Source organism: Syngnathus scovelli, chromosome 13 (genome assembly GCF_024217435.2).
Source record: "Syngnathus scovelli strain Florida chromosome 13, RoL_Ssco_1.2, whole genome shotgun sequence".
In the NCBI taxonomy this organism is placed as follows: domain Eukaryota; kingdom Metazoa; phylum Chordata; class Actinopteri; order Syngnathiformes; family Syngnathidae; genus Syngnathus; species Syngnathus scovelli.
This window is the reverse complement of record NC_090859.1, coordinates 8,798,224-8,823,057: the sequence shown is the minus strand read 5'-3', so window position 1 is coordinate 8,823,057 and position 24,834 is coordinate 8,798,224. Positions and strand designations below refer to the sequence as shown.

Sequence of the window (24,834 nt, the reverse complement as noted above, 5' to 3'; positions counted from 1 at the left end):
AAGCAACATGAATTTGGGAAAGGGAGGGGAAAGAAAACAAAAACATCTCACCATTTTGTACAGCAGAGACAATAGTGTAAAAGCAAACTCTTTTTTTACTTTTTCTTTTTTTTAAGAAATAACATCTAGAAATCTACATAAGTGTAGCCACAAGTTCATGGCAATTTGACATCGACATGCAATGTTTTGCTTATTTTGTTCCTGTAATTATAAAACCCCCATTACAGATGACAAGAGCTTGAGTTTTAATTTTCAACAAAGAGGGGGAAAAGTGCCCCAACTTGATTTGAATTGCTTTTAAAAATGTCCAAATGACTGTCCATAACCAGGCAGTTCATAGAGTTTGGCAAAAACAGTGTGCACAAATGAACCATCAAGCAGCCATTTACAGAGGGAGGGGGGGAAATAAATTAAAGAGAACTGTGTGGAGATCTGTTTTTAAAAGGCTGTGTCTATGTATATATTTATATATACAGTATATATATCTCTCTCTTTAGAAGTCTTACATTGGGGTGTGACGTCAAAAGTGTCCGGGTCAATTGTCGATGGTGCTTGTTGGAAGGCTCAGACGTTGTGCAAGGAGTTTGTGTTTGTAGGCTGGGTGATGACCATTCTCTTCATATTTTTGTCTTTTTAATCTATTTTGTTTTTAGGTCCACAACTGACGACTACGCCTTGCCCTCCTCCACTTTCACTGCCTGGGGTTTGATGGCGCCCGTGCGTGGCAGCTTGGGGTGTTCGGCGGCTGCGAGGGGCTCGTGGAGTTTGCTGGTCATTACTCCCGATGGTGGCTGGCCCTCGCTCACGGCTATGCGCACCTCTCGCACTGTTTTGCACTGCGTCGAGAAGAAGGCAGAGTGAGTAACAAAGCGACGCTGTTCATTTGCATTTATTTCAATTAAATTAGGTAACAAATACAGCAGATATTCTGTGGTTAAACAACAGAATTAAATCTGAACATTGAAGGAAGATATGGTCAAACATTCAAAACCACTGTCATAATACAGCATTGTTACAACTTTATTTACACAATTGCTTTTCACAAGAGATGACAAGCCAGAGGAAAATGCTCGGAATTGAAACGAAATTAATTTGACAACTTAAGTGCTACTCAAAATGAAACAAATTTCTTAGAAAGTGGAACTGCAAAATATTTGTAAAATATACCTCTGCGGGCAAACTGAATGTCTGACCCCCCCAAAAAAAATATAATTGCTGCCAAGTAGGGGTAACAATTGTTTTTACTATATCAAGGAGAAAAACACAATGATAAAAGTGTGCAATTTTAAATATAAATTGTGTTCCAAGCTAATATGCTAGTTGGCAGATTTCTTTAATGATTCTTCATCGTGCATAGGCAAATACAAATTGTTGTGCACCTACAGAGCGGTAGCACTACTTGTGGATTTTCATGATTTGTGACGAAGCTTGGTCCGCAATCCCCTGGAAAAAGTGGGGGGAAAACTAACTTCAAACCCGACATGAAAAGTATTTGTAAGGTCCATGAAGTTCTACGGCTCTCAAATACATACTACAAACATGTTTGAATTAAACCAATGGCAGCTTTGATAAACAAACAATCAATGCAGTGCATATAGAGATAAAAAAGAAGATGAAATGAAATTACCTATATTTACAGTGGGTGGCTCACCTTCATGCCATCCTCGGGCCCCTTGATAGGGGGCTCGGGGGCCAAGGGAGGGGTGGAGTGGCAAAGGTCTCTGCCGGGATTGGGGTAAGGGGGGGAGCGGATCATGACGGTTTTGTTGACCTGCATGACTGGTCTCTGAATGGGGCTGGGGAAGGGGCCACTGGTGGGGGGACGCATGTGCATCACCAAGCCACCCTGAGCAGGTGAGACCTGATGGTCATGCAAGCATGGTTGGTGATGAGATTGGGGGGGGGTCAAAACAGGGAGGCATAAAAAGAGTTAATCACCAAAACTGAGACTAAAATGTGACAACCGTGTACAATTCATTAAGGAATTCTAAATCAAAAGTTGTACCTGCTGTGTATAATGGTGGGTGGGCAATGGTCCAACCGGGCCTCCGGGACCAGAAGGCTTTCCGCTTGGGCTAGAAGATCCAGGCCTGATGAAGAGTGGAAGGGAACAGAGTTGGCGCAGACATTCTTTTTTGATCGTCATCTTTATGGACATAGTTCACCTGCACTCACCTGTAGGAGCCTCCGGGCATCCCCGGAGAATGATTGGGCTTTTCCGAAAACTGGAAACCTTTCATTTCCATCTGGGAGCTCTAAGGATCGACCAAATAATAGACAAAACAAATCACAAAATGAAATGGAGATTAAATCCAACGGAATGACCGAGAACCTCAAATAGTGCATGTCTCAAGCAGCTTTGTTTTTTTAGGCAAGGGACCGGTTGAATCTTTTTTGTGTGCGCGTTGCATTCATGACGAAGAGGGGCGCACCTCTCTGCTAGGAGGCATGACGGGTTGCGAGCCAGGTGGCATCATCCTGCGTGGACCTCCCACTGAGAGATTCTGGCCTTGCTGTAGCTGGATGGACTGAGGGAGGATGAGGTGTTGCTGGGCGGATCCGTAGCGCACCTGAGATCCAGGCAAGGGCATGGTCACCTGGTGAGAAGACGACAAAAACTTTTCATGAATCAATTGAAAGAGTTGTTACTAGAAAATAGGGGATAAAAAAATAAAAATAAAAGCCCCACACCTGGATGAGTTGAGAGTCCATTAGCTGTGACGATCCCATGCTGGGCCCCTGGTTCAGCTGGCTATCGTAGACTAGCTGCTGACTGCCGGTCATGGGCTGATAGTGCGAGCCCGACGAGGACTTGACAATGTCTGACGGCTGCATGCCGGGGAACGGCGAGTATGGCCCCTTCAATGGCGCTCCGCCTGACAGCACCATGGGGCTGGGCTGCGACAGGTTGGGGTGCATGTAAACCGGCGACCTAAACAAGGCAAGACGGCAAATTAAGCGAGATGACGCACAAACAGGAAACTAGTTACTAATGCACCACTAAATACCTAAAGGGGGCAATAGAGTTGAACATCTCCTGGGACTGAGACACAGGCAAACCTCCTCTAAGCCCCAACTGAGCCTGAAGAGATGTGTGCAACGAGATGGGGATCTGCTGGGCTGCCGCCTGAATGGGTGCACATGTCAAACATTTGAAGCATTTCAGAGACGACACACACAAGTCAGTGATTCTGTGCGTGCACAAACTTGTTGGTAGGTCTGCTGCTGAGTCATCGTTGGTGGAACCAAGCGAGGCTGGCTCGGAAAGACATGACCATCCAAATACAAAGGGGGAATGTGACTACCTAAAGAAATTGAAATTAGGTCAGCATTTTTTTTCAAGAGACTATGCACTTTTTAACTGTACTAATAAGCACTCTAGCTAGAAATTTACATCACTGACATAAAATACAATGCTTCCCCCCCCTACAACTCTTTCTCTTTGTTATAGGAACAATTCATATTTCTTTCTTATGTTGTACCTTGCAAGGACATAGAGGGTGCTACGGAGGCCACAGGCATAGGCGGCATGGAGACCCCTCCAAAAGAGCTGTAGCTGACCCCGCTGGATGAACCCACGCTGCACGGAGGTGGCACGCCAGAGGCCCCCGCACTGGGAGAGCCCTGCTCAGGAAGGGACTGGGAATTCTCCCACGCTTTACGTGCAGACTCCATCTGAAAGCAGAAAAGCATTGCAGTCTTACAAGAATGAAGCTGAATTCGTCTCCAGCTGAAATCGTGTCGTACCTTAAGGGTCAGGTCAGTACTTGGAAAGGAAAGCGGGTTGAGGTTTATGCCAGGCTGCAGGTGATTGGAGCGGAGCATGGGGATAGTCTGAAAGAAAACGAGTTCCCAATTAGTTGGACAGGCACCAGTGAGGCATTTCATTAGGAACAATTAGTTCAAATTCACCACTCACATTGACGGTGAGGGGATCTTGAAGCTTGTTGACGGAGTTTGACACAGGCACTGGGGTGGAACCTGGTGGCAGGCTAAAGTCAGAGTCCTTGGCGCTGACGCCAAACTCAATGGGGGGCACGGTGTCCACGTGGAGGTCCACGCCGTTAACCGGGGTGATGGGGCTACCTTCCAGGCGATCCACTGCCTCGGAACCCTTGCGGTGCTTCAGGGAGCGCTCGTTTCCGATGGGCCCCGGTTTGTGCTGCTCTTTGCTCTGCTCTGGGCCTGCATCCGAGTCCTTGGGCAAAAAAAGAGGCTGAGCGATTCACTGAGTAATTATTGTTGATTCAATCTTGTGGTACCTCAGAGTTGGGCTCGCTGCCAGTATAAGACACTTGTTTAGTCCACGAGTCTCCCGCCCCTGAAGACTGCACTGAAAGAGCTGGGGAATAAACAGAGGTAATAATTCAGAGCATTCATCCAGAGTGGTGCTGCCTGCATCAAACTAACTCACCGGAACTGTTGGTCTCCCAGATTTCCGTTCCCAAATTACTAGAGGAAAGCGGCTCTTCTGGTTGTTCGATGCTCATGCCTCCCTGCTTCTTAGCAAAGCGCGGCGCTATCTTGGACGCGACTGACCTGTTCTTCACTTGAACCTGATGCATGAATTTAACAAGAAATGCTTGAAAACCCCTTTTGGCATCCTTTCTCACTCAACGACCGTTTGAACTTACGGCGACTCCTTGATCCTTCCTGCGCCTATCGTCATCTTGCGGACGTCTTTGTTTTTTGGACAACGCATCATGGTAAGTGTCCGAATTTGAAATGGGTCCCCCGGTATCTTCCTCAACTAAAATATAAGAAGATTGAAATTCGAAATCTACCGCAATAGGGGAAGTATGTATATATAATTTAATCATTTTTTGGTTCAACACTCACTTGGGTAGGCACTGAGCTCATACTGGGAAAGTGGTTCAACGATGTCAGGTTTGATGGGTCCCGTCTTATCAAAGTTCTTTCCGGAGGACTCGTTCAGCTCCCGCTCATCTGACTGATCAATAGTGTAGACGGGGCCCGACTCATCTGGACTCCTGCTAAGAAAAAGAAAAAAAAAAAAAAGTGTCCAAACATGGATAAGGTTTGTGAAGAAAATGTCAAAAACTGGAAGATTACTAGCAACTGGTTTCTCACCTCTTAGAAGAGGCCACTCCATTCTGCCAGGTGTCATTCCTGTTTGAGGGAGCAGATTGAGGGTTATCGGGTGCACGTGCCATCTTACTGGTCTCCAGCACCGAGGGCTCTCCTTTCCTGTTCTGGCGGTCAATCAGCGGCCTTTGGCTCGAGAAGCTTCGTTTGGAAAGCTCCCTCTTCTCGATGGAGCCCGCTTCACCGTGGCACGGGTCTGCGAGAACGTCAGCGTGCCCCTGCGTAGACGCGCCACCGCTCGCTCTGCGCTTCTCCCTCCAGTCGGCAAAGTCACTGTTGTCCGATCCGGTGTCCCATTCTTCAGTCTGAGCTTGCTGGCCGCCGCGTCCTCCAGTGTAGGCGCCGCTGGGCCAGTTGTCTTCCCCGTTGCCTTTAGGGCGACTAGGCCAGGGGTTTGCAAAGTCTCCATTTATGTATTCGTCACTGGTCCACTGGTTGGACGCGGGGTCACGCTCTTGCTGCAGGCGACGGAAGCGCGGGGGCTTGTCTTGACGTGGGGGGCGCCGCCGCCTCAGCACCTGTCTGTCAGGGTTGTCAGGGTCAAAATAATATTCCCCCTCACGGTCCTCGGAGCCATTTTCCATGAAAGGGCCGGTAAATTTTGTGGGGTATTTCAGAGACTCACGCTCAGCAAGCGGTTTACGGGAGAAAGACGCGTCAGCTCCGGGACCGTAACCGTTTTCTTGCATGGAAGCACCAGTGCTACCAAACTGATGACCACGACCCCTCCATGAGGACATCTCTCGAGAACCTCCGTAGCCTCTAGTATAGTTTCCGTTGTTCAGTCTGGGAGGCAGCATGCGGCCTCCAAAGCCTCTGCTCGCCTTGACTTTTTCTCTGTGATCGGCAGCAGCCTGGTCTTCCGTGTAGATCTTGTTGGATCGCCAAGACTCCCGATTGGCTTTGCGAGTTTCTCCAGACTCGGAGTAGCCTTCTCCGTTTTCAGAGCCCTTTTGTCGCCGTCTCTTCGGCAGCTCCTCATACTCGGAAGTTTCACTTAGTGTCTCGCTGACGTTTCGTCTTCGTGGCTTGCCTCTCTGGAACTCCTCCACCTTCAGCTCTCTCGGTTGAGCTCGGCCTCTCCCTGGACGCAGAGCCTGACCGGCGCCATTGTTGTAGGCACCTCTGACGTTGTCTCCACCCCGAATGCCGCGGCCTCCACCTCGCGAATTGAAATCCCTAAAACCTCGACTTCGGCCTCTTCCGGATCCCCTGACTGCACCAAAGGCCTGTTCTTCGTCGATGAAGATCCAGTTATTACGGCGTGGTGCCTGAGGTTCCGTGTTTTCGAGAACATCTCTCGGCGGCTGGAATTTGTTGGTGTCCCAAACGCTCTCCCTAGGGGAATCATCACTATGGTTGATTACTGGAGGCCGCTCCACTTTAGCAGGACCCGGGGACTGACGCTGCCTTTCTTCGGCCTTTTTCTCAACCATGGGCGATCCAGAGCGCCTACTGCTGACAGCCTGGTTATCTTTCTTTAAGTCATAGACGTTGGTCAGGACTTCCTTCTCCAGCCGGTAGGGAACAGCCTTCTCTTCAGGCTCAGGTTTGGGCTTCTCATTCTCCTTGTCTTCCACTTTCAGAGCCTTGAGAACTGGTTTCTTAATTGGCCCAGTTCTGCGCGTCAAAGTCCGGCCAGTGGTCTCTGATGGCTGGCTGACACTAGCAGCAGAATCAGACCACTGACTTTGAGCACTGATTCCTTCATCTCGTTTCCAGTTGTCTTTTGAACCATCAAAGCTCTCATCGTGAGAATCACCATCCTTCAGATGACGGTCTCTTGTGTCTTGTTTTGGGGATTCGTTATCACCATGATGCTGGGTGTGAAACCGAGTGCCAGTCAGCAGCCCCTGGTCGTGGTGGTCTCGATCTGAGGCTCGAGTCTGGAAAGCTTGATGTTGGAGGTCATCATGAGGGTGGGGGATGCTCTCGCTGGTCCTCTCCTCATAAGTGTCTTGCTGGGAGGCCACATCACTTCTGCTGAAAAATGTCAAAACAGAACATGGTTGCAGGATTTTCGCCAACAACAGATTGTATTGTGGTATTGATTATAATACCTGTAGAACTATGAATAAATGGAAATACCTATGAGGAAGTGAATTGTCATCAAGCTGACTGTTATCCTGGTTTTCATGCTGCCTCTGGTAAGGTGGAGTAAAACTGCGCAGGGTGTAGCTGTCTTGGCTCCAGACAGGATATGGTTCAGTGGAAGGGGCTCTTCGCTCTTGCTGCAGGTTGGGATGACCTTCATCAGAACTGGGACTGTTCAGGCGGTCTTGGTGCATCAGGGGTTTCATCATTCCTGCAGGGGGGGGGAAAAAAAAAAAAAAAAAAAAAAAAAAACCCTTTGAGAACCACAGAGCTAAAATAAAGCATGAGGATCATATTGCGGAGTCCGCACTCACCAGGTGAATGGACCGGACCGGGATAGAAGTCGACAGGAGATCGTCCTTGGCTGACGCGGGGGTCCATGAAAGGTGGCATCATCATCCAGCGAGGATCAAAGCCGAGGACATGCGGGGGATAGTAGCTTCGTTGTGCGTGGCTCGAGGTGGGTGAGGCTTGATGGCTCGACTGCTGCCAGTGCTGCATCTTGTAGACCTGCTCTTGCTGAATGGGCATGACAAATGGAGTAACCTATGAACTTATGGACCAAAACAGGAGCACTTAAACGTAAATATTCTCACATATCCACAATAGTAACATTACACAAGAATTAGAACTTCTGGAGGATCAGTGATTGCTTGGTCCAATAAGTCCTTCGTTCATTGATAAGCTAGTATGTTCCCAGAACATAGAATGACCACTTCGCTGATTCAAGTGTGGAGTCTCACTTTGCGGGAGTTAAGCTCGAATTTACCTGATGCTGGTGCTGTTGGGGTTGTTTCTGAAAGCGGGGTGGCACCGGTTTTGGGGCAGGGCGTCCACTGTAATCCCCAGAGGGCGAGGAAGGCTCTTGGGCATCATCCTCGCTGCTGCGATAGGCGGGGAAACTGAGCTCTTCGCGAAAACTAGGGCTGGGGGAGTTGTCAGAGGAGCACTCATCTGGAGAACAACAATCCCATGATTGAAATATTTTATATTTAATATCTTAAAGTGACCCATCTTAAATTTGCTACCTTTTGCATTATACAGATGGTTGTCATGGGCTTTATTATGATTCCTGTTGGGAGACAAGGGGGCTTCTTTGCTGTCTCTCTCTTTGTGGCCCTCCTCCGTCCTTGAGGCTTGCCTTTCCGTCTTGCCAAATTTCTCATCCAACCTTTTGAGCTTCTCTGCACAGGCCGCCAGCCGTTCCTCGCGGGCGCGCCGCTCTTCCTCCTCGCGACGCCTACGGGCCCTCTCCACGGCCTCAGACAGCTCAGGCGATGCAAACTTTGCCCTTGCCGGGGGCTGAGATTGCCGCTGGTGGTCTTCTGAGTCAATCGCTGGCTCGCTTTGGTTCTTCTGCTGAGACCGAAGATGGAAGAGACTTATCAGCAAAGCCATCGACTAACCTTTTTCACATTATGATCCTGGAGAATAGCAGGGGAGCCTTTAAAAAATATATTATTTACCTTTCACACAAAGTGACGGAGAAGAAGCATGATATTTAACTTTGTCAGAATGTAAATGACAGGGTGGGAAAATTAAATGTCAGGAATGTAACCTTGTCCCAGCACTGCAAGGTAACCTGACACACTTTCGCTAACACTACCTGCAAAGGCGAAAAACAATCTCGGTAGCCTTTGCGCTAAAAAACAAAAAAAACAAAGGCTATGATATAAACTTTTACAGTTAGCGTTGACACTACCTGCAAGGGTGGAAATTTGGTGGCTTAACTTTGTCCCTAAATCTGTACAACAATGCAACTTAAAACAATCCCAGCTTTTGCAGGCAGTAAAATAGCTTTATACACAGGCATTGTGTCAACTCAGAAAATACCCACAAAAGTGGGTCGACTTTGCCACTCTCCCAGTGAGGTGAAAACTATAACTCACTTTTACAGCAGTGTAAAAAGGGACTAGTGATTGGAACATGTGAATCATTTGCATAATCTATTCAAAAATGAATAAACAGGAGATATATTGAGTTATGGTAAGCAATGATGGGCTAAAACAGCTGAGACCATGAGTTCATCTCAGCCAAGTAAACTCAAGAGAAGCCGAGAGTGTAAAAAGGGCGCGTGGTGTGTCATTCACCTGGGTGTCCGCAGAGAGATATCTGCTTGTTGTCTTCCTCAGAGGCTCCTGGTGGTGATAAGAAGAACTCTCTTCAGGGCCCTCAATCGAGCTGAGTGATGACTGGCAGTCGCGGCGATTCTCCCTTTCCCACTCAGCCCTGGAAAATTCAACACACAATCTTTTCAGGAAGCATAAAAGTGTGCAATTGTCCTGAGCTGCATGCTTGTTATATTACAGTAGAGGGGCGACTGAGTTAACTGAGGTGAAAGGGAATGCAGAGCATCTCACCACATCTTGTTTTTATCATTGGCTGAGTGCTCGTCTTCATCGTCACTGAATTTGAGCTTCTCACTGTAATCAACTTCTTCATGGAGACCTAAAGTAATGACAAACACCATGCGTAAGCAAAAAAGAAGAATCGGAGGCTACTGGGAATAAGAATGACACAAACTACTTTTTGATGGATTGGCATACAGTGATGAGGGGCAGTTTGAAATATTTGGGGGGGGATGACGGACGACCCCTACAACTTATTCTACCAGGCAGCAGCCCTTTTCAAAATGCATATCTACGTACATATGAGATGAAAGCAAGTAAACAGACAGATCTTCAACTGGCGTCAACATGAATGCCTTCATTGCTATTTAAGTGAGATAAATGTAGTATATACCAGCCCATCCATCTTCACAGTCATTGTCGAGGTCATCCAGATCCTTCAGGTCCTCGGGATTGATGATGGCGGGTCGTTGTGGTCTGTCGCCAGGCCGACGGATGGGCTGGGATGAGAGCCTGGGCGGCACACGGACAAATCGGTTCTCTCGCCGAATGTCACCACTGGGGGGTAAAAAAAAAAAAGAAAAGAAAAAAGGATCCCTTAGCCTCAGGAAAGTAGACATGCGACCTGTCACACAGTTGATGTACTTACTTGACTAGTTCAGGTTTAGCATAAGTCAGTCTAAAAGTCGGTTTGCTGTCGAATCGGGCTGGTGGTACTACTGTGGTAAAGACGTGGTTTGTGCCTGAAGTTTCTCGCGTCTCTTTGGAGCACATCTGTCCACAGCAGTATGATGTCAGTTGAAAGTACAACTAATCATCTCTTGAGAAGAAATGTTATTGGTACTTACGAAAGCTGGCAACATGTCATGGTAGACAGCATTGGAGGTGTGGAGGAGCTGATGCTGCAGGGCAGACGGCACCGTCCTACGCAGAGGCTGAGCGGGACGCAGGGAGGGCTCCTTGGGGTCCACGCTCGGCGGCTGTGCAACTGCCGTCGCTGCCACGACGACGCTAGATGAGGCAGTGCTGGTGGCGGAAGAGGGGTGGGACGTGGCGGGAGGGGTGCCCGTCTCGCCCAGGGTGGTGGGCTTGCCCTCGGGGTCCGCTGGCAGGCCGAGGGTCAGGGATGAGGGCTGGAGGTTCTTGCCACCTCCCTCCCTCCAGCTGGTCACATCTTGAGACAGACAGTGTGCCGTTCAATAACACAGACACGAGAAACCAATTCCCTCCCGAACTGACGCAGCAATGGCGAGACATACTCTGCGGGCGGAGGCTTGGTCCGGGCCCATACGACGGATCGTAGCCGCTTCTTTCCTTGCCAGCCTTGTCCTGTTCTCCAGCGGCCTTCAGCGTGGGAAATTCCTCGTGAGAGAAGGGCCGAAGTTGGCTTAAGGCCCTTGAACCTGCAGAGTCGCCATATGCAGAAAGTTCAGTATGCCAGCGTATACGCATTTCCACCCCAAGAGTGAGCTGACTCACCATCTGGCTCTGCTGCCTTTCCATTTAGCTGGGCCCATTGCTTTGGTCCACCTGTTGTTGTGTTCTGTGGAATGGGCGTGGGGGAAGGTGAGTACTTAATGAACTTCAAAGTCAAATACTAGTGAATTGCACACCATACTGCCAATCTCTGTGCCAGGTAAGCAACTATATGTACCTCCTGGTTGGCTACTGGGGGAGGCTTCTGAAGATTGGAGACAGACTTCTGTGAAGCCGGCTGCAGCTGCGACTCCGGCAGCTGAGGTATTGATGCAACAGAACTACGAAGACAAGAAAAGGAACAAACCCCGTCGGACAACTGGGAGATAAGACGCCCCGGGAACGTTAGCAACGATACCCTCTTACCTCTTTTGATCGGGTTGTTCCGGCTTGTTTGCCCATCCTGTACCGTCTTTCGGGACAATAATCACGTTGGGATCGTTTCCTTTGTTTTCAGACTTCAAGCTCGGTAGGTGAGCGGGTGGGGGCATGCGCCGGGCTGCGGCCACTTTGCCAAGACTCTGCAAGCCATGTCGTGGAACTGATGGAGAGAGAAAGGCAGTTAAAAAAAGATGTTTGTGTGAATGAACATGTTGCTAACAAGTGTAAACACAGCCTAAAATGCAAGGTAACAATACCAAAATAAAAAAGGTACCTGAGTTTTTCTGGCTTTCTATTGATTTTCCCTTGTACTTGTCAAACAGGCTGAGTGAGGAGTACTTGCTTTTCCCATCCTTGGACTTGGTTATTTGCCCCAAACGATCGGACATTGCGATGTAATGTCATCGAGTATGGAAATTTGTCTTTGCGCCTCTTCCCAGTGCTTTTCGTATTCTACATAGAAGAGACATACAAGAGTGGAAGTATTAAAACAATAATAAACACTAACAGGAACACTTAAGACAGAATGTCCCATTGAGATAAGATTTGTCATGTCACTAGATTTGAGCAGCATACACAAAAACACAGGAAACATAATTACAGTGCTTGAAGTCAGAAGTTTAAATCCAGCTAGATTCCAAATGATCAACTTTACAGCATTCATACAAAAATCACAATGTCCCATTACTGGTGAGCTAATTTTAGAAAAGGCTTGGGGGGGGGGCTACCTAGTGCCCACAAGCAATACATTTGCGAGCTCTGCTTTAGACAAATATTCACAGACAGGATCATTCAAGGTCTTCAATTAACCTAGTGTTTTGGAACGTGGGAGAAAGCCACAGTAGCTGGAGCAAAACACAAGCAAGGAGACCATGCAAACTCCACATAGGACTGCCTTCACAAAGTTTAATTCACTTTGTTTACATGTCATTTTTACAGATGACTTCAACGGGGCGTGACACAAACGCACACTTCTCTGCAATTGCTATAGGAAAAACATATTCGAGTGTGTAATCAATCCATAACCAACGATAATGATTTTCAAATGTAACAGAATAAGACTAATGTGCAATATGCAAGAAAACGTCGTCCATTTTAAGTCAATTAAACGCTTTTCTCTCGCATTTAAAAAGCTTTGCAGCGCCAGATAGCATTATGACGTCACGCAGACGCTAACGTGATGACATCTAGCCCCTGTCATATGCTTGACGTTTGGGTCTTCATATTTAGCCTCGAACAGGCCAGTCTGTGAAAATGACAGCTTAGCTAGTTGAAATGTTTCAAAATAGCTAAATGAGCAGGCCGCTGAACAAGGATGTTTGTCAATCTGGCTAGCCAGCGCAAAGGAAACGGACCGTGACGCCAAACCAGCGCACAAGAAATACAATGCCAATATTTATCTAAATAACTGCGCGATGATATCTCAGTCAAAATAGAGACAAATGTTTACTTACGATGGATTTTTTTTGTGACCAAACGGGCACAAAGTCACCGTCGACCTATGACGCTAACTGCCGATGCTAACTTGGCGGCTACTAGAAAATGGCTATGTAAACATCCAAGATTCCAAGGTTATAACTCATATTTGGACCATCAAAAATAAAAACACATGACAAAATAAAACGGTGAAAAGAATCCAACCAATTGTGGTTATTTACGGGGATTATTGGAAGGAAATTATACGTGGGGAAAACGACAATCCGGTTGGATTTATAGTGTTTCAAATACAAGCCCTAAACACAGGCCAGGGACATTCGGTACTGCATTCAGTTGACCGCAAAAGACGACGATATTCCCGGTAAACTATGCGTTACAGACCCCGGAACGAGTCATTCGCAAGCAGGGAACATTTCCCGAGCTGGGGCGAAAGGCACCGAGGCCAACCTTCAGGACAAGACGATTAAAAATGGCTGCTGCCCAAAAAGAACAAAGCGACAATAAAACTGAAGCGGGTCGGCGAAACGTCCCTCGGACGAGGCTGACGACGGCCCATAACTTACGGTTTCGACGTCAATGTGTGCCTTATGTCCAGCGGCAAGGGTTTGTTGTCCGCAAAATATCGTCTTTTGGAAGGATGGATGGGGATTGTGAAGCCCAATGTTTCCTAGGATTCACAAGTAAGGGAGGTTGTTGCTGGGATTGTACCCGGCCTGCAAATGAAGGCTGAAGCCAGTTTACAAGAAGGGAGGGAGGGAGGATACACAGACGACGCTCGATGCGTCATACGTCACCGGGCGACGTCAAGCGCCAGTCATTACGAACATTTCATAAAGTACATTTAATACTGGAGCAACATATATAATAACAATAATAATAATGATAATAATAATAATAATAATAATAATAATAAAAATAAAATCACAAGCAACCCATGAATGAACTCCGGTCAGAAAGGACGCGTATCCATGTCTTCTCCACTAGAGGGAGACATCGTCCTATTATTTGTTCCCCGCCAGTGGAGTAGATCTGCAAAGTACTTGCTGAGAAACCTTTTTGCTATCTTCATCTTTTATGAAGTCTTAGATAAATGAAAATATCCACTTAACTAAATGTTTGTATTGAATTTCTTGTAAAAATTGAGATTTTTATTTCCCTTATTTTTTCATCTTAAGATTTTTAATTTATCCCTAAAATGTTTTTCCCCATTAGGTGAAAGGAACAACAAACAGTTTTGATCAATATGCTTCAACGTTTATCAGTAGTGTCAGAGTCAACTAAGAAGAATGCAGGAGAGTTGACTTGAATAATCTTAGAAAATTAAATTCCCTCAACAGTGACAATGTTTTTCAAGTTTTTCCATATACTTGAGACACAACAGTACAAGTGTTGTAGTGTCTGCAGGGACCAAAAAACACACACACACACAGATATTCAGGACATGAGCTCAACACGAGACCTTGATTTGGAGGGAAAACAGGACCAGACTGTGTTATGAGAACTAATGAGTGATAAGTTTTCTGTTATGTTGTTACATCATCATTTCCTGTCAGGTTGTCTAAATGTCGCCACACAGGAAACATTCTCACTTGTTGCAGCATCAGAAACAACTACTTAGACACGTTTTACCGACTTCCATCTTTGTTTATTAACAAGATGGGTGTGAGAAAAACTGTAAAAATCGAAAAAAGCACTATATAAATTTGATGCATTATTATCATTCTCTTAGGTTGTTTTGCTACATAGTCCCAAAAACAGCAGGGTGGGTGCTATCAGAGACAAAAATATTGTTTCCAAAGAATGCGGTATTTTATGCTAACATGCATTCTGGCACAATAATTGTGGAACTTTGAACAGCTCAGCCCTTTAGTCTATTAACACAATAGCCAAATATTAATGACTGAAATGAAGAAACATGAATAAAATTAAAGATAAAGTTCAATGACGATGTAAATTGTCAGAGAATTCAGATAGCAGATAGTGTGTTTTCTAAATAATACAGTGCAAAGTAACCAGACTGAAAAATACATCACAACCTCATCACAAGGGAAGAAAGATGTAATTTTAAAGTCGTAATTTTATGACAAAAATACTTTGCCATCAAACCCTTTGAAATGATTTGAGGATCAGCAGGTTTTTCTGATAAAAGTATTTTTTAGCAGCCATCTTGTGGTATTTTTGCCATCGAATTATTTCAAAGTAGGTTGAGGAGCGTCAGTATTCAGACACAAGTAGTGCTTTGCTTCCATCATGTAGCATTTGAGAATCTTCATTTGGGGAAAAAGAGCTTCATTATTTAGACCAAAGTGTTGCTTTTGCCGCCAACTTGGGGCCAAGGATCTACATCTTCAATTAGACAAAAGCAGTGCTTTGCCACCATGTTGTGGCATCTACATTACAGGCTATTAGGAACTTTATTGGAAGGGCGTAAATTATAATTCACCAATGACATTATCTTCCCCCCCAAATTCAAGTTATATTACTATTTTAGCCCCCAAAATACAATGTTTTTTTACAATATGGAAGTTAGTTTAAGAGGATTAAAAAAAAGTGTCCTGAATGAAATGAAAGCAACAGTACACGTCTTTTTAAGGCCTTTCATGCAAACCTGCATTGAGAATGTGACAACTGCGACCGGTGAAGTCCTAGCGCAGCAGTACAGTCAAAAAAAGGGGCTCCAGCTGAGGGTCCCGATGGAGATGAGAGTCTGACACGTGTTGGACGACAACCACACCGTCTCCATCAGGCCAAAGTGGAAGAGACCAAGGGCGAAGCCACAAAGCACATCTGTCAGATGATGCCTGCCCAGCAACACGCGTGACACCCCCACCAGGACGGCCCACAGCACCAGCAGGATTCGCAGAGGCACGGCCAGAACCAGGTGAGACAGCAGGAACTTGGACACCATGGCGGCACGGCTGGCGTGCGCCGCCGGGAAGGCGTACGCGTCCATGGCAACGCGGTCCAGGAACCCCGGCGACATCTCCCATGGTCCTTTGCGCTTCACCAGGCGCTGCACCCCCGCCACCGTCAACACGTCCACAATCAGTGCTGCCGAAAAACAAAACAAATATGTAACTGCTGCATTGATTTATTTGGCATGATCACATTCCTTTACTTCAAGTTGGGGTATAAATACAATGGTGTGGTGCTTTACAGCACAAAAAATTGCATGTGTTCATACATTTATTCAATGGGCCACCTCCTTGGCCACCAGAGGGCAGTATGACAAATATATAATAAATCCACAAAGACGACAGTCACATCTACAGAAAGTTGCAGCAATATTTAGGGCCCGACTGTTTTTTTTTTAGGTCGACGCCATTGTCAATATTTGACAGAATAAACTTTTCAGGCAGAAGGGAAAGTAAACAAAAGTTTTGTGTCTTGAAATGAAAGCATCCAAAGCACTTCAAGTATTGACAAAACGTGACCAAAATGAATGCGTGAAGTTGTGATGACAAGTGAGCAAAATGGAGGAAATCTAGCACATGTAGCTTAGCAACATTAGCTTTGAGTGCACATAGCAGATGTTTCCTTTTTTAGCTGCACCAAAATATCACAGTCAGTAAAGCATCATGGTCATGTTAAAAGTAGCCCGTCAGCTGTCTGACAGGTTAGCGTCTATCCCACGACACACTTTGAGCATGGACACAATATTAGGTACGCTTGATTCTCCTATATGAACCATTCAAAAAACAAGTTTTTAGCTTTGTGAATGAATGGGGGGGTCAACTTCAGCTCTTGATGCTGTTTACTGACAGTTGAAAATAATCACTCAAGCAAAAAAATAGGGAACTCAGGTTATTTGATAGTGGGGAAGATGTGATGTGAGATACAAATGAAGAACATTTTAATGCCAAATCTTTACATGTTTGTAGCAATTATTTAAAAAAAATGTACTTTAAAGGTGAGAGTGACTTGTATTTTTACAATACATGACATATTTTAACAACTTGTATGACTGTATAGAATGTTTTAAGTGCCTGCCCAGTTAATAAAAGATTTTGCAACAGTTTGACCCAAGAAGAGATTAATTCTATTCCAATTAAACCGCTACATGTGGAAAGAAAAAAAAATGTTTTCGTGTGTTAATCTGCTCTGCCGGCAGTTTTGGTGCCAGGCTGCTTGTGTTTAGTGGATTTGAGCCCCTCAAACAAGCTTCCTACTGTGCAGTCACACACAAAAAAACAACAGCGAGAAGGATCAACACATTATGAAGTTTTCTTTATGTAAAAATAATGCCACCTGACCCAATAGTTATTTCTGTTTGGTTCGGAACAAAAGCAGCGGAGGTGATACAGATGGGAACAAGTATGTCAAGGACTTCTCGCACATTGTCATTGTGTTGTTGTTGACGATAATAAGGAGTGTGTTGTCTTATGAGGTACAAAGTCATCTTAATGTCTCTGTTTTTCTTTGATAATGAAAAAAATAACAACATAAGTAGCGATGAAGAGGCTCAGCGTGGCCTCCAATCAGAGCGCCGTGTTGCTCCAATAAGCAGGTTTGTCAACCTTGCGGCTCATTAATCTGTTTTTGGCTCCCCACTAAGAAGGAGTGTTAGGGCCATATTGAGAAATAAAGCTTAAACTTGGAGAGTGAGGGTGACATTTTCCATGAGAAAAAAAAGTCTGACTTTTTCCCGAGAATAATGTAGAATAAAAGGGCTGTCACTATCAAATGTTTTTAGAATGGATTATTGTATTTTATTTTAAGTGTATTGTAAAACCATTTCCCCTTTTTTTAACCAATTGTTGAATTTGTGGTGTTTGTTAGCACAAATTATGTTACGTGCTCATATAATTAGCTTTGATTTTGCAGTAATGCTTAAGTAACAGCTAAAATGCTAATGGTGCAGGAACACACAAAGGCAAACAATCTAAAAATCACAGGTACATATTCTTTATCCTCTGCGAATAACAACTATTACAGCTTAGTTGTGACTTCTGTGCTTCTGTGGGACTTTGACTTTTTAACTTCATGTGGCTCAAACTGTTTAATAATTGGATATCTGTTTGTGTTATTGTTGACTACAATACTGAATTAATGATCACATTATGAAAAATGTTGAGAGATTGGAACGAATTACTGGCACTTTCATTCATTGCATTGGGGATAGATGATTTAGGAGCATGGTCACAGAACTCGTCAAGATACCACTTCAAAGCTCCCATAGTCAAGAGCCAACTTTAAATTTGGTATATTCCAATGGAGCGTTTCCAATTTTTTCCGAATTTTGCGAGCAGACTCTAATTGTCCCCAATTAGTCGCCTGCGGTCGCCGCTGACCTCACTCACCCAGCAGCAGGTTGACGAGCACCTCCTGGCCGGCCAGGGTGTTGCTGCGCGTGAGGCACACGACGGTCCCGATGATCCAGGTGAGGCCGTGTCCGGTGAGCGCCAGCAGGTTGAACATGGAACGGCAGCCGCCCCACGACGACCAAGTGTACGCGCACACGCTCATGCGCTTGGACAGACTGATGTCGATGGCGAGCAGCGAGCTCTTGGCGATGCCCTTAAACGACGGGTTGAGCTGCATGCAGTCTTCCTCCGGCAGCCGCTGCTGGCTCGGCTCGCCGCGCTTGCCAGCGTCCGTCTTGGGTGCGCCATCTCCGGCTTCCTCGCTCGGCTGGCTGCGGAGGGAACTGGAGCGCCTCGGTCCAGCTCCGCCGCCACCACCACCGCCTCCTCCGCCAGCGCCGCCACCTCGGTTCTCCGGGGGGCCCCCGCCTCTCAGCGGCTGGTTGAGCGACATGAACTCGGGTCTGTTCAGGATGTTGTTCCGCTCCCGAGCCCTGGGTCTCATGCTGGTTGCGGGCATGTTTTTGTTTGGACCTCTTCTCCAACCGACATGCAACGGTGAAAATGGCTAAAAATAACCCTCTGCCCCGCTTTCCTCTCTTTCTCCTGTGCCCTTAATAGATATTTTTAGAGCGGGCGGAATGTGCAGTGGCCATGCTCGTCCGTCGTGAAGGTAATCCGACCTGAGAGCGACCACTTGACACTTGCTCACGAACAGCACCGTGCATCGCCAAATTGTTTACTTCCGGGTATGCGCCAAAAAAAAACACACAAGAAAAATCGATCGCGAACCAAACAATAGCAGAAAAAAAAAGACATAAAGCGTGCAGTTAAGCCCCTCCTTGCCCTTTACGCAAGTGACGTAATGGTTCGACGCACAAAGCAGATTCCAGGTTAGATGCGCACCGGAAAGGAGTTGTCCAAGGTGCTTAACGAGAAACGTTGAAGACTTATTTGAATAAAAGAAATGTATTTGCATGGATTTTAAAATGGGTCTTTGAATTCATTAAAGAAATGCTGATTGAATGTAAACCCAGTGGGGATCTGTGCAGACTTGGATCAATTAGTGTTGCCCGGAGTTGAAAGCAAACGTGGTGAAGTGGCACTTAGGTGTTACGCTGCACGCAAATGGCATAAACTGCCAACAGAAGTGAAGCCAGCCTCAAGTGTAAATAATATAAAATCCAGGTTAAAATACTTTTTTTTTTGCCATATGAAAGCATGCAGACGTGACAATACACAGGGGGGAGTCAAGAATAAAAGTACTACTTGAAAGTATAATTATACGAGTTAAAAATCGTATATCTACTTGAAATAATTAGTAATTTTGAGAATGTTTGATTGTGCCTACGTTTCCCATCATGCCCCACGCTCACACTAGGAAATGACGTTGTAAGCTCATTATAAAACCGCTTGCCAGCGACTGTCCTGGTTAAGCAGTCGGAGACCAACGAGCGGGTGAACCTGCACCAGCAGTCGCGCTGCAACGACAACTCGGACTCAGCCTCTACCTCCTTTGTCTCATTTTTTGCTCGGCGAGAGTTGACACCGCTATTTATTTATTAATTTTTAAGCCCCCACTATCGGCATTTTATTTGCATTTGTTGCAAGTAGTAGTTGGAACCGGTGGTGCCTTGCGCATGATGCGAGTTGCGGACGCGCAGTGGCTTTTTTCTTTGCGTGGGAAATGAGTTGCATTTAAGAAACTGTATTTCGATGTTATTATCATCGTACATGAGAAAAGGTACGCTTTTTTTTAATTCATGCCTTGACTGAGCCAAGTGAGGATTAAAAGGACACCATCGGCAGAGTATTTTTTTTCCTTCAAAATTGACGCCAAATTATTATGATAGTGCTAACCTTCATTTAACTCTCACGCAACTTTAAGGAAAGCGTTCCAAGTTTCTCTTGGTGGCGTTTATGCGCAAGCTCGCACGCCACATCATATGATCTGGTTACCTCCTTCTCCAAAGTCGCACGTTTCCCCCATTTGAGCTCCAACGAGGCTTTTTTTCGGACCCAGCGGCCGGTGACTTGTGCCGTCGCCCCGATGCGTCTCCCCCCTCCGCAGGCGCTCCCGTGGATCGTATTGTTGTGGACCGTCGTTGAGTGGCTCCCCGATGCGAGCGCCATGGGCTGCCTCCAGAGCATCGCGTGCAAGCCAAAAACCTTCCGGGACGGCGTCGCGGTGCTGCAGGTGAACGCGTCCATCGACTCCAACCCCACCAATATCGATGAGTCGTCCGCCGTCATTCTGCGCTACCGCACGCCGTACTTCCGCGCCCAGGCCCTAGTACTGGTGCCGCCGGTGGCCGCCAACGAGACGTGGACTGTCGGATGGATCCAAGCCTGCAACCACATGGAGTTCTACAACACTTACGGCAGCAAGGGGATGTGAGTATCACAAATGTGTCAATCCGCTTAATGTACTCAACTAAAGATGGCACTCATTCTCAAACTCACTCTGGTACCAATCAATTGTATTCAACAATTTTGTACAATGACACTATATTTACACAGTGTAAAAAAAAATAGCAACATGCAAAATTATTTTTGGATGAACACTTAGAGCTACTATACTACTGTCTTTTAATACTGGTCATTACTTGGAGCGCTTTTTAAAAAAATATATTTTTAGGTGATACGCTGTACAAGGTTTGAGAACTGATGTAAGGTTTTGTTTTGTTTTGTTTTGTCAGAATATAAAACAGCATTTTTGTATTTGCAAACCAAGATCGGATTGAAACTACCAACATTTCTCAATTTCATCATAGGAGTGGCAACATTTTTGCCCAATGTTGAGACACCAAGTACTTGCATTTGAGCTGATTCATCCAATTTCACATCCTCATTTGTGTAAGTGTTTGAGTTAAAAAGAAATATTCTGTCTTGACAAACACAAACCAGTTGGTCTTGGGAAGAGTTACTATGGGATTCCCATAACAGAATAGAAGAGTAAATTATGCATGTGTATATAGAAAATTAACATAACACATAGTATTTATGAATAACAGGTTCAGCAACTAAGGATTTAAAAAAAATAATTTATAAACTGCAAGGCATGATAAATTCCACATTAGACAAGCTTTTATTGGTCAAACTTAAAATGTTCCTAATGTTGGCATGCAAGTGTTCTCGGTGGTGTCGCATAGGTGCTATTTTGTGCTCTCTTGAAAGTGAGGAACAAATGTGAGCTGTGACATCCTGTTGGGGCGACCACAAGTGGGCTGAAAATATGCCTTTATCATCTCACTTTGCGTCAGGACCAGCGAAGGGCTGAACGTTTAAGATTAGACACACGTTCCTCCTAATCAAAAAATAACACATATGCACACACCCTTGACACGTATCTAGCAAAACATATGTATTTGCCCCCATTGGAAATAACAGCAAGGGAATTAATTTGTTTTGTTGTTACTAAGTCTATACAGCAATAACCCAAATTATTATTATTTTATATATATATATAATATATATATATATATTATATTATAATTAATTACTATAAGTATTTATGAAAATCTAATATTTTATTATTGTAAAATGACCACTTTTTACTCAGTATTTCAAATGTTATTGCAATGTGTTGACTTTATTTCTATAAAATCATGAAGTTTTTTTTCATGTAATATTTTTACTTTTCCCTTGAGAAATAAGCATGCAGTGGGTTGAAAACATTTGTTGTAAGGGTGGGAGTGTGTGGGGGAGGGGGGTGGTCTTTTTTGGGCGGAGATTCCTCTTGCACGCAAAGTATTTGTCGGCGGTGTCAGCCACCAAAGGCTCAAGACACCAATAGGAATTCATTTGATATAAATCGGAAGTTGAAATTTATCGATCTGCGGAGGCAGAGCCATGTGGTGAGCAATAATGGCCAAGGATCTTAAGTCAGGCGGCCTTGCTTATCACTCATGGTATGTTTTGTTATTACATGCTGTCAAATTTGTGTTTACAAAATGAATGCTTGTTTACTGAATTAATTTAATATGTTTACTCATATTTTGATGGCAGCATTAATACAGAGGATGAGGGAAGTGTTCTATTTGTTTGGGTGGCATGTGGTAGGAAGGATGAAATGAGTTTTCATAAACACACGGACAGTGAACTGCACACACGCGAGCAATTGTCATGCCTGATGTGATAATCTGGCCCCGTGGCACAAAACATGGACGTGAGGCCGAGCAGGCAGATAGTCATGTGGCTGCTGCTCACACATCTCTTCAGCACAGCTGGGGGGCGGGGGGGTTTGGATACAGTATGTTTATTCGCCTTTTCCATTAACACTAGTAATTCCATCACTACAAAACTTCTTTTGGTGCTTGCAGTGTCTCTTTCTGCCTCAAAAACCATAAACATACAATTTATGGTTTATGGCTCAGTGGCCTAGTAGTAGAGTGTCCGCCTTGAGACCGGAAGGTTGTGGGTTCAAACCCCGGCCGGGTCATACCAAAGACTATAAAAATGGGACCCATTGCCTCCCTGCTTGGCACTCAGCATTAAGGGTTGGAATTGGGGGGTTAGATCACCAAATGATTCCCGAGCGCGGCACCGCTGCTGCTCACTGCTCCCCTCTCCCCCAGGGGATGGATCAAAATCACATGGGGATGGGTTAAATGCAGAGGACAAATTTCACCACACCCAGATGTGTGTGTGACGATGATCATTGGGACTTTAACTTTTTTAACTTTTAGCATCCACAATTTAGGATCTCAGTCGATACGGCCCCATTTATGGAAATCGAGTTCACCTGGTTCCGTCTGTCTTCCAGGTCGAGTTGGGAGCTCCCCGATCTTCGCAACGGCAACATCCAGGCCATCAGCGACTCGGATGGCGTCAACTACCCCTGGTATGGAAGCACCACAGAGACGTACACCATCGTGGGCCCCACACGGAAGGAGAGCAAGTTCACCGTCAGCATGAACGACAACTTCAAACCCAGCATCACCTGGGCTGTGCCAGTCAGCGACAGCAACGCGGCCGAGCTCACCGCCATCCACCGTAACCAGAGCTTCACCACCTGGCTGGTGGCCATCAACAGGGCTACGGACGAGACCATGATCCTGCAGACCATCCGCTGGAGGATGCACATCCTCATCCGCGTGGACCCGGAAAAGCCACTGGGTCAGCGGGCCGTCCTCCTGGAACCCATCGCGCAGGAGCAGCCGCAGATTCTGGGCGAGAACGAGAGCATCCCGCCCAACGCCTTGGTCAAGCCCAATGCAAATGACGCCCAGATGCTCATGTGGCGTCCGCAGGAAGGAGACCCTGAGGTTGTGATCCCACCTAGATACTAACCCCACACACCTTTCATACCAAAACAGTATCAACGTTAGCTCTTTTCAAATGGCCTAAAGCCAGTGTTTTTATGCCTTTCTTCCGTGGCTTTGTTGCACTGAGGTGATATGAGTAGGTCAAAAATAACCCAACAATGGGCTGAGCTGACTTGGGTCAATTTGATCCGACTTTTTGAGTTGAATTTGCATAAAAAGTTGGGATGGCAATTGGTTGGTTCTGACCCAAAATTGGGTTATTTTTGATCTAACTAACTTTGGTGTATCAGAGCCATACCAGAATTGAGAGGATGCCTGTGTGTAAAGCTTGCGTTGCACTGCTTCATTTTCAGTTTTTTTATTTTTTATTTCCAAGATACTATTTTGTACCGATACAGAGATTGAAAAAAATGTGCTATTTGTGTGAACTCATGAGTATTTTATGTCAAACACCTAATTGTCTGATTGCGGGATGCTGTATCGGTGGTAAAGTTGTTACGACTCGGATGTGGCCGGCATTTTGTGCCGCCAATCTGTGTGAAATAGGGTTGTCTATCCTGTCTTCCTGTTTTCAATAGAACTGCAGAAGCTGTGAAGAAAAAAAAAAAACACCACCATTTTTATTGGTGCGGCAGAGGTTGAGCCATTTAAAAACCGGACTGAACAAATCACAACATTTCTACCTTCAAGCTGGCTCGTGCTAAAGGAAGTTATAAATTTTAATTGAGTTATTCTGTGTGGAGTTTTAAGTATTTACTATGATTATGCATCGATTTTGTGCACGTGTGTTTTTATTTATAGGCTGGGAGAGTGCATTTGTGTTTTTGTTGTGTTACACAATCCATGCTGCCTTACGTGTATGTCGCGTTCCGCTCCGTCCAAACCCTTTTAGCCTTAAAAATGAGTGCAAGGCAGCATTTTGCCCCAATGTCCTTGGTCTTCCTTTCAAGAGTCCAAATCTAGGACTGGACTTTTAAATGTTTGAGAAAAAATAAATAATTGCAATGTATTCAATGACAAAGAGCAGCTATTAATGTAGCAATAAAACATGCTTCCCTGCTTTCTTTTTTTTTTTACATGTTAGCATAATGTTGACAGTGATGCAAAAAGATAATGGATGGATGTTTTATTACTATACCCTTTTTAAATAAATGACTGATTATCTTTGCAGACTTGAGCAAATTTTGTTCTAACTAAATAACTTTATTCTCATATTGACTTTAAATTTATCGGACTTTCCTTCTTTTCTTCAAAATATCCTTTATTCTACAAGTGCTCCGATTTTTTTTCAATTTCGGGATTGTATATTTGTTTTTCGGGATATATTTTTACTTTATGCTATTTTCAGGTCAATTGAAGAAAAAAAAAAACAGTCCATTGATGCTGAGAGGCTAGTGGGCCACATTAGCATGATTGCATAAC

At 45.3% G+C, this 24,834-nt stretch overlaps 3 protein-coding genes across 5 annotated transcripts; 1 reads left to right on the top strand and 2 right to left on the bottom strand.

Moving 5' to 3' along the window:
- Positions 1-689: 689 nt before the first annotated feature.
- Positions 690-13,582, bottom strand: prrc2b (proline-rich coiled-coil 2B). Of its 3 annotated transcripts, none has more exons than XM_068652737.1 (31): positions 13,406-13,581; positions 11,680-11,858; positions 11,391-11,565; positions 11,203-11,305; positions 11,028-11,091; positions 10,808-10,951; positions 10,397-10,722; positions 10,198-10,322; positions 9,943-10,106; positions 9,561-9,648; positions 9,291-9,429; positions 8,229-8,559; positions 7,970-8,154; positions 7,515-7,719; positions 7,195-7,411; positions 5,092-7,089; positions 4,840-4,994; positions 4,635-4,750; positions 4,415-4,556; positions 4,263-4,342; positions 3,920-4,198; positions 3,748-3,834; positions 3,483-3,675; positions 3,208-3,305; positions 3,009-3,127; positions 2,692-2,932; positions 2,433-2,618; positions 2,176-2,255; positions 2,006-2,090; positions 1,628-1,861; positions 690-836 (listed from the first exon to the last, which is right to left on the bottom strand). In XM_068652737.1, the coding sequence occupies exons 2-30, from the start codon at positions 11,792-11,794 to the stop codon at positions 1,634-1,636; spliced, it is 6,468 nt and encodes a 2,155-aa protein (XP_068508838.1). In that variant the 5' UTR covers positions 11,795-11,858; positions 13,406-13,581; the 3' UTR covers positions 690-836; positions 1,628-1,633. The 3 variants fall into 3 exon arrangements, with proteins under 3 accessions (XP_068508838.1, XP_068508837.1, XP_068508839.1); XM_068652736.1 differs by lacking the exon at positions 690-836 and adding an exon at positions 874-1,443 and having other exon boundaries at positions 1,652-1,861; positions 13,406-13,582; XM_068652738.1 differs by lacking the exons at positions 690-836; positions 1,628-1,861 and having other exon boundaries at positions 2,166-2,255; positions 13,406-13,582.
- Positions 13,583-14,074: 492 nt separating this feature from the next.
- LOC125979613 (inactive phospholipid phosphatase 7) lies at positions 14,075-19,008 on the bottom strand. The gene is made up of 2 exons (XM_049738016.2): positions 18,143-19,008; positions 14,075-15,893 (listed from the first exon to the last, which is right to left on the bottom strand). The coding sequence occupies exons 1-2, from the start codon at positions 18,663-18,665 to the stop codon at positions 15,505-15,507; spliced, it is 912 nt and encodes a 303-aa protein (XP_049593973.1). The 5' UTR covers positions 18,666-19,008; the 3' UTR covers positions 14,075-15,504.
- Positions 19,009-19,574: 566 nt separating this feature from the next.
- fam78ab (family with sequence similarity 78 member Ab) lies at positions 19,575-24,582 on the top strand. Its single transcript, XM_049738017.2, has 2 exons — positions 19,575-20,539; positions 22,911-24,582. The coding sequence occupies exons 1-2, from the start codon at positions 20,196-20,198 to the stop codon at positions 23,434-23,436; spliced, it is 870 nt and encodes a 289-aa protein (XP_049593974.1). The 5' UTR covers positions 19,575-20,195; the 3' UTR covers positions 23,437-24,582.
- The last annotated feature ends 252 nt before the right edge of the window (positions 24,583-24,834 follow it).